At 37.4% G+C, this 18,904-nt stretch overlaps 1 protein-coding gene and 1 long non-coding RNA gene across 2 annotated transcripts in view; both read right to left on the bottom strand.

The window, feature by feature from the left end:
- Positions 1-18,904, bottom strand: part of LOC105923925 (tenascin-X) — a 79,098-nt gene that overhangs the window by 47,646 nt on the left and 12,548 nt on the right. The window contains exons 2-12 of the mRNA XM_036146613.1: positions 15,210-15,659; positions 14,352-14,603; positions 13,552-13,809; positions 6,287-6,544; positions 5,912-6,077; positions 4,148-4,239; positions 3,295-3,552; positions 2,529-2,786; positions 2,062-2,319; positions 1,249-1,506; positions 422-679 (exon numbers count right to left, since the gene is read on the bottom strand). Of these exons, the coding sequence (XP_036002506.1) occupies positions 422-679; positions 1,249-1,506; positions 2,062-2,319; positions 2,529-2,786; positions 3,295-3,552; positions 4,148-4,239; positions 5,912-6,077; positions 6,287-6,544; positions 13,552-13,612 (1,867 nt within the window). The 5' untranslated portion in view covers positions 13,613-13,809; positions 14,352-14,603; positions 15,210-15,659. The remainder of the gene's footprint in view (positions 1-421; positions 680-1,248; positions 1,507-2,061; positions 2,320-2,528; positions 2,787-3,294; positions 3,553-4,147; positions 4,240-5,911; positions 6,078-6,286; positions 6,545-13,551; positions 13,810-14,351; positions 14,604-15,209; positions 15,660-18,904) is intronic.
- LOC118565732 lies at positions 9,886-12,355 on the bottom strand. The gene is made up of 3 exons (XR_004932555.1): positions 11,522-12,355; positions 11,094-11,241; positions 9,886-10,919 (listed from the first exon to the last, which is right to left on the bottom strand). It is a non-coding gene; the product is annotated as an uncharacterized LOC118565732 (long non-coding RNA).

Here is an 18,904-nt window from a genome sequence, read left to right as displayed (position 1 = left end):
CTAGTTAAACTTATGGATCTGATGAGGCCTGGGTCCTCATTACTCACTGGAAATAGACTGTCTCACATGTGAATCATTTGCTTTTGATTCATAAATTAGGAATTCTAAAGCTTGATTAGGTCATTCAAATCTATGCAGTATTTTTTTTTTTTTGCTGGATAAAGCTCCCCCTAGTGGCTAGAAACGGTTTAATTGCTCTGGTTCTATTGATGCTCAGTTTAAAACGGGGTAAAAAAAAGGATACTAGGTGCGAATTTTAAACAATATTTTAAATGGAGGAATGTTATAATATGTTTATCAACAAAACTCTCTAATTTTAAGATTGCTACATTTAAATGTACATTGCTTTACATGGGCAGAATACAAAACTGTACAGAAGTTCTTGGTTAAAGCCAGTCCAGTATCTTGTTAAACATCTTACCGGTGACAGCTGTAAGTTGTACTCCACTGCTTCTGATGTTCTCAAACACAGAAAAGAGCATGAATGTGTATTTAGTTCCAGCAGAGAGGGATGTGACTGTATGGTACACTGGTCCATCTCCATCTGGTGCACTGATGTTTGTCTCTGTGCCATTAAACTGGAGAACAAAGCTGGTGTTGCTGCTGACTTTATTCCACTGCAGAGTGATGCTGGTCTCAGTTTGTTCAGATGCTCTCACAGCCTCTGCATTTTTAGGAGCTAAAATACAAGAGGTATTTAGTATTCCATATAACTTAGTATACCTGCTGGCAATGCACATCACCCAAGGACAAGAACTCTCCATGATAAAAATCTAATGGCCCACCAACTATCATTTTCAATATGTTGTCAGCTATTTATTTTAAATTACTATTACCAGTATTGATAATTTGCGAGAATTAAACATCGTTCTGGTGAGGCCTGGGTCCTCATTAATCAATGGAAATAGACTGCATTATATGAGTCACTTGGTTTTTAATCATAAATTAGTAATTCTAAAACTTGATTAGGGGATGCTGACCCCATGTCGTCGTGTCGAACAGTGTCCATGACCTGACCCTGTTGAGCTCAAAAGCTAATTGTTTGTCAAATACGGTACTACTAAAGGCTCATTTTACACAATGTTTTGCATGAAATGAATGGATATTATTATGAAATTATTACATAAAATTTTCTAGCTACATTTAAAATGGCAATTGTTACACATGCATCGCCTGTCATGGGCAGAATACAACACTGCACAGATATTCTTGGTTAAAACCACACAGGGATTCTGTGAACCATCTTACCGGTGACAGCTATAAGTTGTTCTCCACTGCTTTTAACATTTTCAAAGACAGAGAAGAGTGTGAATGTGTAAATGGCTCCAGCAGTGAGAGATGGGACTGTGTGAGTTACTGGTCCATCTCCATCTGGTGCACTGAAAAATGTCTCTGTGCCATTAAACTGGAGAATGAAGCTGACGTTGTTGTTCACTTTATTCCACCTCAGAGTGATACTGGTCTCATCTTGTTCTATTGCTCTGAAATCTTTGGCATTTTGAGGCGCTGAGAAAATAGAAAAGAAAATTGTTTCAATGGCATATCTTTAAAATAATTTGCTTCCTGAAATAATAATTTTACTAGCAATAAATATGATTACTTTTACTGTCCTACCAACTGAAACCCACACGTGGGTAGGAAGTAGGTTACATTTACTGGAGTAAACTTTTGAAATTAACATACTTTTAGGAGTAGATTTACTGTACCTTTTTTTTTTTACTTCTACTTTAATAATATTCTTTAAAAATAAAGCTGGTCTTAAGTTTTTATAATCTCGAAGTCCCTGACTAATCATCTGATCAAATGGCAAAAGAATACTTATACACGCACTGTAAGTCTGATGAAAGTGCTTTTTCAGTCTTTAGCAATGAATGTCCCCCTTTCTATCCAAACATAAACGTTCTTAACTTATTCAAATTCTTAAAGAAATAACCAACTCTTTGCTATCAATATCAATATCTGTGGCTCATAAGCTTTTAACAATAGCAGGAAGTAACTGGGTCATAATCCATAACGTATAAAAAAACTTTTGTTTAGATGTTAAGTCGAGACATATGTTACCTGTAGCAACAGTGATGTTAACAGCGCTGCTTCTGACATTCATAAACACATGGTAGAGTATGAATGTGTATTTAGTTCCAGCAGTGAGAGATGAGACCGTATGGTTCACTGGTCCATCTCCATCTGGTGCACTGATATGTGTCTCTGTGCCATTAAACTGGAGAACAAAGCTGATGCTGTTGTTGACTTTATTCCACTGCAGAGTGATGCTGGTCTCATTTTGTTCTGATGCTCTGAAGCCTTCTGCATTTTCAGGAGCTAAGAAAAACAATGAGATTTGAAAAGTTTTGACTTACTTTGTCTAACAACAGAAACTATACTGAGGTTTAGACAGTTGAGAATAATGCATCTAACAGTTTCTTCATGATGAAACACTAAGATCTTACATCAGCGCTCTCCAACAATATCACTAACTGAAAATGTTTAAACTAATTTTATTTGAAATGTCAACAAAATTGAAAACTTACCAGTCACTGCAGCAATGCTGACTCCACTGCTTCTGACATTCTCAAACACAGAGAAGAGGGTAAATAGGTATCTAGTTCCAGCAGTGAGATTTGGGACTGTCAGAGCTAGTGATCCACCTCCAGCTGGTGCAGCTACATTTAACTGCATTTCATTATATTGAAGGATGAAACTGACATTGTCATTGACTTGATCCCACTGTAGAGTGATGCTGGTCTCATCCTGTTTCAATGATGTGAAGCCTCCAGCATTTTCAGGGGCTGAAAGAAAACAATGTGAGCTAAGTTATATCTTTAATCCACTGAGTGTGAGTGGTGAAATGGTTTTGTGAAAGAGATCAGCACTTGAATTTAAAGGCTATTTGCAATTCAATTACAAATACATTTATTCAGTTGTTGTGGATTAGCCGTCTCGCATTGTTGTTTATAAGAGTCCAGTACTGAAAATGTAAACATCCCTCTGCCTTTTAAATCAAATATGTTAAAATAAAGTTTTTATTTCAAGAGTTTTTTTTTATTACTGCAGAAATCTAAAATTGCAAAAACCACATTATTGAATACTTTTAATACCACCTTTTGATGATAAAATAGTGGAATTAGCTCCCATTTTTCAGTCTGGAGATCGAACATCTTTGATTACTTAGTGTCTGATTTTTGGCATTTTGTGCTACTCTATGATTCCAAACAACCATTTTACACATGGGCAGAATACAACACTGTGCAGAAGTTCTTGGTTTAAGCCAGTCAAGTATTTTGTTAAACATCTTACCGGTGACAGCTGTAAGTTGTACTCCACTGCTTCTGATGTTCTCAAACACAGAGAAGAGCATGAATGTGTATTTCGTTCCAGCAGTGAGAGATGATATTGTATAGTTCACTGGTCCATCTCCATCTGGTGTACTGATATTTGTCTCTGTGCCATTGAACTGGAGAACAAAGCTGACATTGCTGTTGACTTTATTCCACTGCAGAGTGATGCTGGTCTCAGTTTGTTCTGATGCTCTCACAGCTTCTGCATTTTTGGGATCTAAAATACATGAGGAATGAGTCAGTAATTTGTCTAACTTAGCATAACTGGTGGTAGTGTGCGTCTTTCAGGGACATAGATTCTTCATGATAAAAGCTAAATGCCCATTGGCTAACCTTTGGTATGTCTATTAGCTGCTCTCATTACTTTATGATTAGCAATACTTAGAAATTGCTAGTTAAACTTATGGATCTGATGAGGCCTGGTTCCTCATCAATCACTGGAAATAGACTGTCTCACATGTGAATCATTTGCTTTTGATTCATAAATTAGGAATTCTAAAGCTTGATTAGGTCATTCAAATCTATGCAGTATTTTTTTTTTTTTGCTGGATAAAGCTCCCCCTAGTGGCTAGAAACGGTTTAATTGCTCTGGTTCTATTGATGCTCAGTTTAAAACGGGGTAAAAAAAAGGATACTAGGTGCGAATTTTAAACAATATTTTAAATGGAGGAATGTTATAATATGTTTATCAACAAAACTCTCTAATTTTAAGATTGCTACATTTAAATGTACATTGCTTTACATAGACAGAATACAACATTGTAGAGAAATTCTTGGTTTAAGCCAGTCAAGTATTTTGTTAGACATCTTACCGGTGACAGCTGTAAGTTGTACTCCACTGCTTCTGATGTTCTCAAACACAGAAAAGAGCATGAATGTGTATTTAGTTCCAGCAGAGAGAGATGTGACTGTATGGTACACTGGTCCATCTCCATCTGGTGCACTGATGTTTGTCTCTGTGCCATTAAACTGGAGAACAAAGCTGGTGTTGCTGTTGACTTTATTCCACTGCAGAGTGATGCTGGTCTCAGTTTGTTCAGATGCTCTCACAGCCTCTGCATTTTTAGGAGCTAAAATACAAGAGGTATTTAGTATTCCATATAACTTAGTATACCTGCTGGCAATGCGCATCACTCAAGGACAAGAACTCTCCATGATAAAATCTAATGGCCCACCAACTATCATTTTCAATGTGTTGTCAGCTATTTATTTTAAATTACTATTACCAGTATTGATCATTTGCGAGAATAAAACATCGTTCTGGTGAGGTCTGGGTCGTCATTAATCAATGGAAATAGGCTGTATTATCTGTGAGTCATGTGGTTTAGATTCATAAATTAGTAATTCTAAAACTTGATTAGGGGATCCTAACCTATGTAGTCGTGTCTTTGCTAGGTAACACTCCACCCAGTGTCTAGAAACAGTGTCCTTGACCTGATCCTGTTGAGCTCAAAAGCTAATTGTTTGTCAAATAAGGTACTACTAAAGGCTCATTTTAAACAATGTTTTGCATGAAATTAATGGATATTATTATAAAATTATTACATAAAATTTTCTAGCAACATTTAAAATGGCAATTGTTACACATGCATCGCCTGGCATGGGCAGAATACAACACTGCACAGATATTCTTGGTTAAAACCACACAGGGATTCTGTGAAGCATCTTACCGGTGACAGCTATAAGTTGTTCTCCACTGCTTTTAACATTTTCAAAGACAGAGAAGAGTGTGAATGTGTAAATGGCTCCAGCAGTGAGAGATGGGACTGTGTGAGTTACACTGTTCCATCTCCATCTGGTGCACTGAAAAATGTCTCTGTGCCATTAAACTGGAGAATGAAGCTGACGTTGTTGTTCACTTTATTCCACCTCAGAGTGATACTGGTCTCATCTTGTTCTATTGCTCTGAAATCTTTGGCATTTTGAGGCGCTGAGAAAATAGAAAAGAAAATTGTTTCAATGGCATATCTTTAAAATAATTTGCTTCCTGAAATAATAATTTTACTAGCAATAAATATGATTACTTTTACTGTCCTACCAACTGAAACCCACACGTGGGTAGGAAGTAGGTTACATTTACTGGAGTAAACTTTTGAAATTAACGTACTTTTAGGAGTAGATTTACTGTACCTTTCTTTTTACTTCTACTTGAGTAATATTCTTTAAAAGTAACGCTTGTCTTAAGTTTTTATAATCTTGAAGTCCCTGACTAATCATCTGATCAAATGGCAAAAGAATACTTATACACGCACTGTAAGTCTGATGAAAGTGCTTTTTCAGTCTTTAGCAATGAATGTCCCCCTTTCTATCCAAACATAAACGTTCTTAACTTATTCAAATTCTTAAAGAAATAACCAACTCTTTGCTATCAATATCAATATCTGTGGCTCATAAGCTTTTCACAATAGCAGGAAGTAACTGGGTCATAATCCATAACGTATAAAAAAAACTTTTGTTTAGATGTTAAGTCGAGACATATGTTACCTGTAGCAACAGTGATGTTAACAGCGCTGCTTCTGACATTCATAAACACATGGTAGAGTATGAATGTGTATTTAGTTCCAGCAGTGAGAGATGTGACTGTATGGTTCACTGGTCCATCTCCATCTGGTGCACTGATGTTTGTCTCTGTGCCATTAAACTGGAGAACAAAGCTGATGCTGTTGTTGACTTTATTCCACTGCAGGGTGATGCTGGTCTCATTTTGTTCTGATGCTCTGAAGCCTTCTGCATTTTCAGGAGCTAAGAAAAACAATGAGATTTGAAAAGTTTTGACTTACTTTGTCTAACTAAAGAAATTCTATTGGTCTTTAGACTGTTGAGATTAATGCATTTAACAGTTTCTCAATGGCGAAACACTAAGATCTTACATCAGCGCTCTCCAAAAACATCACCAACTGAAAATGTTTAAACTAATTTTATTTAAGATGTCATCAAAATTGAAAACTTACCAGTCACTGCAGCAATGCTGACTCCACTGCTTCTGACATTCTCAAACACAGAGAAGAGGGTAAATAGGTATCTAGTTCCAGCAGTGAGATTTGGGACTGTCAAATAATGTGGTCCACTTCCAGCTGGTGCAGCTACATTTAACTGCACTCCATTATATTGAAGGATGAAACTGACATTGTCATTGACTTGATCCCACTGTAGAGTGATGCTGGTCTCATCCTGTCTCAATGATGTGAAGCCTCCAGCATTTTCAGGGGCTGAAAGAAAACAATGTGAGCTAAGTTATATCTTTAATCCACTGAGTCTGAGTGAGGAAATGGTTTTGTGAAAGATATCAGCACTTGAATTTAAAGGCTCTTTGCAATTCAATAAAAATATATTTATTCGGTTGTTATGGATTAGCCATCTCACATCGTTGTTTATAAGAATCTAGTACTGAAAAGGTAAACATCCCTCTGCCTTTTAAATCAAATATGTTAAAAATATAGATTTTATTTCAAGAGTCTTTTTTATTACTGCGGAAGTCTAAAATTGAGAACACCACAATATTTAGGCAAAGAACCTGGGGTGACCGCAGCTGGAGGCAGTTAATTCCTAATGGATGTGATGGATGTTTACCCATGGAAATAGTGAGCGGAGGACAAAGTAGGAGTTTTTTTTGGGGGGGGTGGAGCAAGACCTTGTTCTTTGACCTTGTTAGTAAACAGGCTTAGCTTACCTGGTCTAATGTAAAACTGAAGAAAATAGGAACGCTATGAGCAATAGGAATGCTCATAGGAACCTAAAACAGGCCTTCCTTATTAGGCCGGTAGCTGTAATCTGTAGGGTTGCTCTAAATTGAGTTTCGTTCCTGTGACTCTGGAACTAAACTATTTCTGCATTTTTTCAATCATTACTAGGGACTAAACTCATAATTAAAAGTTCTCCACGTGAAACCTGCACATTCATAAGTTACAAGGTGTTGAAAGAGCCAACTTTTTGAAAAACGTGACAAATCTGGGTTTTCCCTTAATTTTAAGTGCTTCCCATTTTTTTCAGAAGAGAAGAATGAAAACCAAGTTTCTTTTATCTGGTGTATCTAAATACTTTCTGCAAATATTACAGGCTTTGAATAGCTCACTCAAATGACTTCTGAGTTAAAGTGATATGAAAACTGCATGTTTTCAAGAAATTAAGGCCTTAGGCTGAGCTGCACCCATGGCTTTTCAATTTCACATTTAAAAGTAGGCCTACTGATATTTTACATCGAATCCAGTATTAAAATTGTTTATAAGGCACTTATTTACCATTCCAGCAATTATTAACTAAAATAGGAGATGAAATATGAGCCCCAACAACAATGACAGACACTTAGATGTACATATTTATCATTAGAGTTTAATCATCGCATTTTAATTTCAGAGCACAGGTAACATATTTATATTCACTAAAATTGGAAATTAAATATCAGCCCCAACAACAATGACATACACTTAGATATACATATTTATCATTAGATTTTAATGATAAAATTTTAATTTCAGAGCACAGGTAACCAATTTATATTATCAAAAAGACAATATGGCAATATTGATGAAACTGATGGGTATCAAATTGAGTTTACTCTATTTCAGAGTCATCATCAGAGGCATCATTGTCAACTCCGACTTCTTTATCATTGTCACAATCAATACATTTGCACAACTCAGTACATGCCAGATTAACTTTTAGACAGGAGCATCTCCCAGCCTGACATTTGTTAGTCTTACAAGCACAATGCACAAATTCAAGAACGGAATCTGGTGTTGCCTGTTTAGTCATCCACTTTATACAGAGTTCTGCATTTATCATCTCCCAGCCATGATCGGTTGGTGATGGGGCTCCAATTGTAGCAGACAACGAAAGTCTGTGTAAGTCACTTGGTAATTGGCACGTCTGAAGTGTAACTTCAATGCATCACTGATTGGTGGCATACTTGTTTCGCTTGGGTTAGTGCAGAAAATCCTGTACCTTGCTTCATCCACTCCACTACTCATTTACTGTCCATACATGGAACACACATACACTTCAAGATATTTGAAAGTGTCAAAATTTGGGTAAAAGTTCTCACCAAGCTTTGCAAATGCTGTGAGGAATGTTTCACTTTCCACAGCAGTCTTGAATGCTTTTGTTTTGCCTTTTCCATGAAAAGAGCTTGTGGAGTCACATCCAGTGAAAACATGGAAGCCAATGAGTGCATCACAATCAGCAGGTCCAAGAGATGATGCTATCTTCAGATCCGAGTCCTGTTCTTAACACCAGTGGCAAAGTACAATTGTCCACCAATCTGAGACTGTAACCCTACTGACATAACAGCTACATCAGTATCAGGACTTTTATTCACTATAGTCTCATACAGCTGATCTGATGCATGTCGAGCATGAAGCAAGAGCCGAGTGTCTGCCTCCTCATGCTCACAACAGAGCTCATCACTTATGGAGCGATATTTGTGGCTTCTGATTGAGCGAGCAGGAACCAATCGCAGTGAGACAACACGCGTGAGCTCAAAACCGGTCTGGTGCGCGCTCAACTCTGAAAAACTCTTCTCAACCCACTGTCCTCGCGCTCAGTTCCATCTCTGCTCGTGTGCTCAACCTGCGCATTCCACGTTCAACACCAGCTGTGCGCTCGCTCGACTGTTTCTCCGCTCGCTCAACTCTGTCTCTGCGCTCGCGACTTCAAAAACTGTCCTCCTCACCAGCCAATCACAGACAAGTTTCTTTCCATCCAATCACTGCAAAAACGGATCTAAAAATAGGTAAAATATTCTTAAAATTTGTGTTTTTGTCCTAGATTTGAGCAGGTAAATAAGATTATCTGCCAATGGAATGAGTATTTTGACCCCTAAAATGAGATAATTAGATATACATCACTTGAAATAAGATGATGGAGATGAATTGTTCCTATTTTAAGTGCAAAAATCTTATTCTATTGGCAGATGATTTTATTTACCTGCTCAAATCAAGGAAAAATACGCAAATTTTAAGAACATTTTACTTATTTTTAGTTCCGTTTTTGCAGTGATCAGAGTATGGCTTGCAAACACTGCATTCAGATGGATTAAATCAAAATGCTGCAGCTTTTGGCAGAAATTACTAAACGTAATGGTGGTATTGAAGGAAAAAAAGAAAAATAAACAGTTTAATATTTTTACCTAACATATTTAGTCTAAAATATTTCCTTGAGCTACTAAGTGAGGTGTGGAAATATTGTTGTCTCTTTTTTAAAGATTTTTTTTCAGGTTCTGGGGGGTAATGTAAAATATTCTTTTGGTTTATGTTAAAGAAATTCCTACACTACATCCAGAATCAACATTTCATTACTCTACTGTAGGATTTTAATATAGACCCAAGGAAAGTCCTGAACTGAATGAGAAAGAGATCTATAGGATGAGATATAGGTGAAGACGAGGAAACCATCAAAACTCGAATCAATTTGTCTTTGCAAATCATGAATTGTTAAATATTTTTCTTGGTACTCATATTTCTGCAGTTCCGGCTGGTTATATTGTGTTTTATAGTTATTATTATTATTTTTATTATTATTATTATTTTATTTTTTTATCTTAATTTTTTTTTTAATTGTTGAGTGTTTAGCCAAGTCATTTTATTAGATGTTATCTCTTATCTGATGTATCTCTTATCTAAAGTGCTTTTCAAATAATGATGACAATGATGATGATTATGATCAGAAGAAATTTTTGCATCTCTTCCCCGAAGCTGGAAAGAAAAGAGACAAAATAATTTTTCACACCTCACTTAGTAACTTAGTAACTCAAATATTTTAGTCTAAATATTTTAGGCAAAAATATTAAACTGTTTATTTATTTTTATTTTTTACCTTCAATCCCACCATTATGTTTAGTAGTTTCTGCCAAAAGCTGCAGCATTTTGATTTAATCCATCTGATTGCAGTATTTGTGCTCGCGCGTGGAATGAGCAGGTCGAGCACGCGAGCACAGATGGAACTGAGCGCGAGGACGGTGGATTGAGAAGAGTTTTTCAGAGTTGAACTCGCGCCAGACCGGTTTTGAGCGCGCGCGTGTTGTCTCACTGCACGCTCGGATTGGTTCGAATCAGAAGGCACAAATATTGCTACATAATCACTGACACTGATATGTGAAGAACCTGCTGTTACTCTTATGAGGTGACACATTGATCCATGTGTCAAATAGACATCTATTGTTTTTTTCACACTTTTGAAGTCTCCCTCTGCCTAACCTGAGTGCAGAAATTCTTCCAGTGCCTCCTTGTTGTCCCCACTAGTCCTTTGCTGCTTACTATGGATCTGAATCTTTTAAGAACCATCAGATGCTCTTCTCATTCTCTCAGTGTTTTTTGTACTGATGGCCGGATAACGGTCTGTAACATAATCCACTCTGCTGCAGCCCGATTTCTGTGCTTGTTGGATGACCTGGGTTAGTATCAGATCACCAAGCTCCCCAAAGGTTGCTGGGATATTTTGCAAACTCTGGATGAGTGCCATACCATCGATTATGAGATGTTTACCAATGTTGACATTCGTAGAACTTCCTGGTTACTTATCAGTCTCTGTTTAACAACGGTTCTGCAAAACTCTTTGTAACCTTCAGACAATCTTCCATCTGGTGTCTGACTGGAATTAAAAAGTGAAATGAAATATGAGTAAATAGAGAGGCACAACAAAAACTCACATACGGCTGGCTATGTTATGTGCCAGTTATTTATCATCAGGGTAGGTCTACATCAAACGTAACAAATCCTAATTTCAAAACTTGTCAGTAACAATGAGAGAAATTTTATAATATACCTTTCTGATTTAGATCTTGTCAAGAATTTGGTGTATGATCCATAGCAGGTTCTGTGATAGGAGACCTCAAGAGCTACACAGTCCTTATCTCTTATGTGTACAAGCACACTCTCATCCTTCTTTGCTTCTGCTGCTTTTCGCAACAATCCTAGAAATATAAAATATTTATTATACGACACGTCAATATAAACCGCATCATGGTACATATTTTCAAAAAAATCTATACCGTGGGGCATCATTCCAAGAAAATTGCATTTATCAACATAGCAGAGCCAAACAAACATAAGCTTTATGATGACATTATTAAACCTTTTTCCTATAGGCCTAAATATGTTTCTATCCGCATGGCTAAAGATAGAGACAAGACATACATCCACTAAATTTAAGGAAAAATTTAACAATAGATTACAGAGAAAGTATTAACTTACCACCATCAACAGTCTCTGCCTTGACAAGTTTCACCCTCTGGCGAGAATTACTGACAGTCTCAAACTTCTCTCTTATTTTGCATATTATGCAGACAGCTGGCAGCACATGTTTTCTTGGCTGGCTATGACCAGCTTTTGGATTATCTTGTTGAGGAGGGGCAAATCCGATGGCGATGTCTTCTCTTGATCTCAGTCGTTTTTGGTGATTGGATATAGGGCAACTTATTAATGTCCTGTTCATCAGATACGGGCTCGTGCTTTCGTTTCTGGGCAGCATTTATTCGCTTCCTGTCGGTAAATCGGCGATAACAGGTCGGGTGGTAGCCAATCTGGCTTGGTATATCATCAAATTCGAAAGAGAGGAGGGGAAGCGCGTTATCGGCAATCGTCCGTTCATCGCCGGCTAAATCAGCCCAAACACGGCAAAAACTACGAAAAGTTTCCCACCTCGTTTGAGTAAATGGTTCTGTGTGTTCTCCGTCATTCCCGGCAACATGCAAAAGGCATTCACATTCCATATTTACAATGTTTCCGCTGGATTTTCTTCCTATCCCGAATAAACACATTTGTTTACTACGAGCGCCGCCATGTTGTTTGATGACGTCACGACCTACTTAGGTCACCTGATTGGTTAAGCAGCGGCCGGTCGCGACCTAAATATTACGACATTTTCTCGTCTTAAACTGGCTGTAACTTGCCTTGTGCGCGATTTTGTGTGGAGAACTTTTTATTCTAGGCATTTGAATATATGATCTATCATTTAAGACAATAATAGAGTAGTTCCACGAATACAGGAACGAAAGTGAACGCTACAGTTTTCAGCTACCGGCCTATATTAAGTTGAACCCTAAATTGTAGATAACTGCTGTGACTGTGGTCTTTAGTGATAAATGCTGATATGCGAATTTTTCACCATGATTGGTGATAAAAGTTTCCATTGATGTTTGAGCAGCCCATTTTTTGGAACTGCTTTGGTTGTGCAGTGCCTTTGGGGCACTCCAACAGGAATGTGCTAACAGGCGTTTGAACTGTTTTGTTACGGATTGTGAGATAACAGGCTTTTGCTGCAAAAGACAGTTCCAGGGAAACAAACCCAAGGGTGTCTGGCATGTATAAACACACAGACATTTATCTTCCTTGATGCCAAGCTCTAAGTCTAATGGTGACGTGGATCCCGGAAGACAACATGGGGTAATCGACATATCCTGAGCAACAATGCATTGTTTCTGAGAGTCCAGTAATGAAGCTGCAAACAACCGTCTACCTTTTAAATGACATTTGTAAAAAATATAGTTTCTCTTTCAGGAGTCATTTTAATACTACAGAAGTCCAGAAATTGAGAAGACCACATTGTTCAGGCAAAGAACCTGGGTTGATTGCAACTGGAGGCGGTCAATTTTTAACACAATATTCTATCCATGTGTCTAGAGCGCCTCTCATTGTTTTCACAGATATTCCTGCTTTTTAGTCAGCAATGGTTTTTAAACTGGAAGACCTAAGTCACAGAAGGACCATGAATTGAAAAAGTCAACCTACCAAAGCTGCCTTAATTTAAAACCTTCTTTTTACAATCTGACACTCTGTGCAGGCTATGCATTTTTTCATTCATGAAGAAAGGAACAAGCAGACCTGCATGCATAGTAACTGGAAACTTCTTTTCAATAACATTTATCAAACTGCGTGTATAAGATGCAGCCTTTCTGAAGACATTGTTTACTAAATTCATAATATTTTGAAGCTTTATTCTGTATACAGATGAAAAGCTACTTTCGTATTTTAATGATTAAATCCTTTGATTATATATTTTCTAAACAACTAAAACTTTGAATACCACCTCTTGATGATAAAATAGTGGAATTAGGTCCCATTTTTCGGTGTGGAGATCGAACATCTTTGATTACGTAGTGTGTGATTTTTGGCATTTTGTGCTACTCTAAGATTTCACACAGCCATTTTACACAAGCGCAGAATATAAGACTGTGCAGTACTTCTTAATTAAAGCCAGACAAGTATTTTGTTAAACATCTTACCGGTGACAGCTATAAGTTGTACTCCACTGCTTCTGATGTTCTCAAACACAGAAAAGAGCATGAATGTGTATTTAGTTCCAGCAGAGAGAGATGAGACTGTATGGTTCACTGGTCCATCTCCATCTGGTGCTCTGATGTTTGTCTCTGTGCCATTAAACTGGAGAACAAAGCTGGTGTTGCTGCTGACTTTATTCCACTGCAGAGTGATGCTGGTCTCATTTTGTTCTGATGCTCTCACAGCTTCTGCATTTTTTGGAGCTAAAATACAAGAGGAATGATTCAGTAATTTGTCTTAGTATACCTGGTGGTAGTGTTTGTCATTGAAGGACATGAACCCTTCATGATAAGTTATATTTGCACATTAGCCACATTTGTATTGTTTTGTCAGCTGCTCTCATTACACATGAATAAGCAATATTTACCATATGCTAGTGTTACTTGTTGATCTGATGATGCCTGAGTCCTCAATGAATAGACATACAATGTATCAGATGTGAATCATTTGATATCAATTAATAAATTAGTAATTCTAAAGCTTGATTAGGTCATCCTAATCTATGTACTAATTTCTTTGTTGGATAAATCTTTCCTAGTGGCTAGAAACTGTGCGATTTGGCTCCAATTGCAAACACTGTGAAGAATAATACTTCTTTGTGCTCAATTCACATTATATGTTTAAGTAATTATTTAACACTATAAGGGTATTTTAGAGTTTATCTAGGCACATTAAAGATGCCTATATGTAGATTACTCTGATAGGACAACATACAACACTGTAGGGATCATGTTAAACATCTTACCAGTGACTGCGGTGATGCTGACTCCACTACTTCTGATGTTCTCAGAGAGGGAAAACAGAGTGAATGTGTATTTAGTTCCAGCAGATAGAGATGATATTGTATGGTTCACTGGTCCATCTCCATCTGGTGTACTGATGTTTGTCTCTGTGCCATTAAACTGGAGAACAAAGCTGGTGTTGCTGCTGACTTTATTCCACTGCAGAGTGATGCTGGTCTCAGTTTGTTCTGATGCTCTAATGAAAAAAGGAAGTTCTAAAAACAGATAAATAAAATGCATAACGCAAAGTTAAACCAACGTTATCCTTCCCAAACATAGAATGGTTGTCTGACCTTAGGTTAAGAGATTAAGGAACCATTCAGTTCTTTTGTTATGTGTGTGGTGTACCAAAACTCCACAATTTAATTTTCTAAACAATTCTTACTATCTATCTATCTATCTATCTATCTATCTATCTATCTATCTATCTATCTATCTATCTATCTATCTATCTATCTATCTATCTATCTATCTATCTATCTATCTATCTATCTATCTATCTATCTATCTATCTATCTATCTATCGATATAAAAAAATAAATTGTGCAGTATATATATGGGTGTATATATATATTTATGTGTGTGTGTATATATATATATATATATATATATATATATATATATATATATATATATATATATATATATATATACACACACACACACACACGCACGCATACACATCTCTGTATGTGTATGCATGTGTGTTTCTATATAATTCTGTAATTCTATTACTTTTCATTTATGAAGGTTTACACATTAAAATTAGCCCATCATACAGGAAGACAAATTATTTTTAAGTTGCTGATATGAAACTGTACCTGCACAATATGCCAGCCAGCATGTAGATGGCCGTTGAAGTTTGTAGACGTAATATCCATAGCATCGTTTGACTTGGATGGTGTGCGACGAAAAAAGGCAGCAGGAACCCAACCAGGCGTTACACACAGTGCGATTAACAATTTCATTAAACTGGACTGGATGAGTCCCATTTATCCACAAAGGAGCATGGGTCCCACACCTGTTCTCTTGTACACATTCCTCTGGGATCTGAGCACTGCTTTGCCCCAAATAAAAGCGATACCAGCCATTCCAGGCAATGTACTGGTCACAGTGTAGGATAGTATTGTTTATATTATCTGTTGAGCGCCATGCATCATTCAGTATAGTGTAGTTGACACAGGGGTCATGACATTCAGGAGTTCCATTGGTGATGCACTCTGTGCCTGAAGGACAACACTGACAGCCAGCACAAGAGTGACCTTCCTCTTCTTCATATGTAACATGTGGGGAAATAAGCAGAAGAAAAACATAGTAAGTCCAAGGAAAGCAACAACTTTTTTTCATTACATGTATACACATGTTTTGCAGTGTCTTCTGCAAACACTTCCTGAGGTGCTAAAAGTGTGAAAATAAATATTAGTTTATGAGAGACAGTAATAATGATTAATCGGATCAAGAACCTGAGGAAATAGGGGGGTTATTAGATTTTCAGCAGGGGACGATTACCTACACAGCTCTGGGAAAGAAGCTGTTTTTTGAAGTCAAATTCTTTTTGATTTAATGGTGCTGAATTGGCAGAAAGTTTATTGCCCGGGTGGGGAAGAGCTGAAAGACTGCAGATGTCTGCAATATTTGAAAAATTAGCACACTTGTTCTTTGAGAAGTTACAAGAAGAAGGCAGAGGGATGAGTGGAGAGTGACAGCCCTGTGACCAAGAACCTGATGAACTGACAGATGAACTAGATCAGTGGTGTCAAACTCACTTTGGTTTAGGGGCCACACGAGTAAACTCATTGCAAAATTAAATAGAACTAATAAAAGTGGACTTGTTTATATTAAATCAATTTCACTTTTACACAATATATTATGAATAACCTCAGCGTTTTTAAGAAAAGTACGTGCAATTTCAACAATACTTTTACTCAGTTAAACATTTACTTAAGTGCATTATGCATAAGAACTGATCACAGTGATTGTACAATGTTTAAAAAACATTTATTCACATATTTTGGAACTTATAAACACTGTCCTCCATGACAAAATACATCAAACAGATACAAATTAAGAAATGATTTAAAATAAAATTTTCACATCTGAAGCTCAGTGCTACAATCTGCTGATTAAAACACAGCGCCCCTCATGGACAATATAGGAACTGCAGATTTTCAATTAAACGAAATACATGTTTTTTTCAATAATTGTTTTATCATTCTTTCCTTTTATCTCCTCTTTCTTTCACCTTTTCTTTTTTTCTTCTTGTTCTTCCTTTCCTCTCCTACTTTCCCATTGTACACTAGTTTTGGTCCGTGAGGCAGACACCCTGTCTACTTTTAAGACTAATCTTAAAACGTTCCTTTTTGACAAAGCTTATAACTAGAGTGGCTCATGTTACTCTGAGCTACCTTTATAGTTTTACTGCTATAGGCTTAGGCTACTGAAGGATATCAGGATCTAATTTTCTCACTCTATAGAGTTCTACTGTTCTTCAATTATGTATTATGTGTTGTCATTTCTGCTTTAACTTTCTGTTCTCTCTCTTTTAACTTCATAGTAGGTACACCTGGTCTGGTGTTCTGTTAACTGTGACATCAACCAGAGAAGACGGCTCACCCGCTATTACCATCTAATGTAGAACAGATTACTGGAGGGGTCCTGGATCCTGGAGGGGCATAGGAGTTTGCCCAACCAGTCTACATGTGCTTTGTGGATCTGGAGAAGGCATTCGACCGTGTCCCCCGAGGGATCCTGTGGGGTACTCCATACTCCTGGAGTACCGGACCCTTTAATAAGGGCTGTCAGGTCTCTGTACGGCAGGTGTCAGAGTCTGGTCCGCATTGCGGGCAGTAAGTTGGACTCGTTTTCGGTGAGAGTGGGGCTCCGCCAAGGTTGCCCTTCGTCACCGATTCTGTTCATAACTTTTATGGACAGAATTTCTAGGCGCAGCCAAGGTGTTGAGGGGATCCGTTTTGGTGGCCTTTGTCAGGGTTGAGTTTTGACTTAGCTTTCTGTTTGATATTAGTTTTCAGTTTTCCACATTGTTTGGGTTTTAGTTATGATTTGACTTTTATTTCTGTTAGTTTCAGCTCCCCCTTTCCCCTCACTTAAGCTTTCCCTTCACTGACTTTGCATTCAGTCACACCTGTTGGTAATTAATCAGTCAGACGCATTTCACCTGCTAGCCTCCCTATTTAAGCCTGCCTCTGTTTCACTCCAGTGCCGTAAATCGACACAAAATTGCTGAACGTGGGCGGTTGGTAAAAACTGGTTTGTGACTGGACTGCTATGGCATCTCAGGTTGAGGATAAAGGAGATGATGAGATGGATTTAGGTGACTTGACTCCAGTGCGTGGTAGTAGAGGGTCGGGAAGAGAGAGAAGAGAAGGGAATGTGTCAGAGACACAAAGTAGCAAACGGAGTCTTGAAGGAGACAGTTCGGATGGAAATAATGTAATTTGTAAGATAATAGTTTGGGAGGAAGTTAAACTAATAATAAAGTTTAGAAAGGAGGATGAAGGTATTCATTTCAGTCCGTTAGCTCTGTCGAGAGAATTAAAAAAGAAGTTTGGAGAGCTGACATTTGCTAAGATCCTTAGAGATGGAAATTTGTTGGTTACAGTGAGGAATGAAGAACAGAAAAATAAAGTAATTATTACTCAGGTCAAGATTTTAGGAGAGCATGAAGTAGTAAGAGGGGTGATTACAGGTATTCCAGTGGATGAAGATCTAGAAAAGTTCCGACGCAGTATTTATGGAGGAGAAGTAAGCAAAATGAAAAGATTGATGAGAACAGTTGAAGGTGAAAGAGTGGAAAGACTCTTGGTAATGTTGGAGTTTCAAACAAATGTTCTTCCTGAAAGGGTAAAAGTTGGGTGTATGAGCTTTCCTGTAAGGCCATATATCCCTCCACCTCTCAGGTGTTATAAATGCCAGAGATATGGACATATCGCAGCAACATGTAGGGGAAAACAAAGATGTCCAAAGTGTGGAGGAGAGCATAGTTATGATGAATGTAAAAATGGGAAGGATACTTGTTGTAATTGTGGAGGGCAACACAGAGTGACTTATGGAGGATGTGGGGTCAGAAGAAAAGCAATGGAAATCAAACAAGTTAAAGTCACCAATAATATAAGTTATGCAGAAGCTGCTAAAAGAGTGAAGCCAAAAGAAATGATAAGGAAAGTTCAGCCAAATCCAACACCAGAACAAAGACAGAGTGGAACTGAAAATGTGCTAACAGTTGAAAAGATTATGTTGTTCATTGCATATGTCATTAATTGTACAGATCAAGTTAAGCAAAAAACACAAAAAATCAAAATAATTGTGAAAGGGGTGGAGAGGTTTTTTGGTATAAAGGACATCCTGGGAGCACGTAAATAATAGACTAGGGGCAGAAGGTAAGGCAGGAGGACAGGAAGACAAAAACTGAACATCTTACAATGGAACGCTAGAAGCCTTATTGCAAATGGACAAGAGTTTAAAGGATTTGATAGAGATTTTAAAGAAGATTTAGATA

Source organism: Fundulus heteroclitus, chromosome 14, assembly GCF_011125445.2.
Source record: "Fundulus heteroclitus isolate FHET01 chromosome 14, MU-UCD_Fhet_4.1, whole genome shotgun sequence".
NCBI classification, from domain to species: domain Eukaryota; kingdom Metazoa; phylum Chordata; class Actinopteri; order Cyprinodontiformes; family Fundulidae; genus Fundulus; species Fundulus heteroclitus.
Note: the sequence above shows the minus strand (reverse complement) of the source record. Positions and strands in the feature narration are given on the sequence as shown.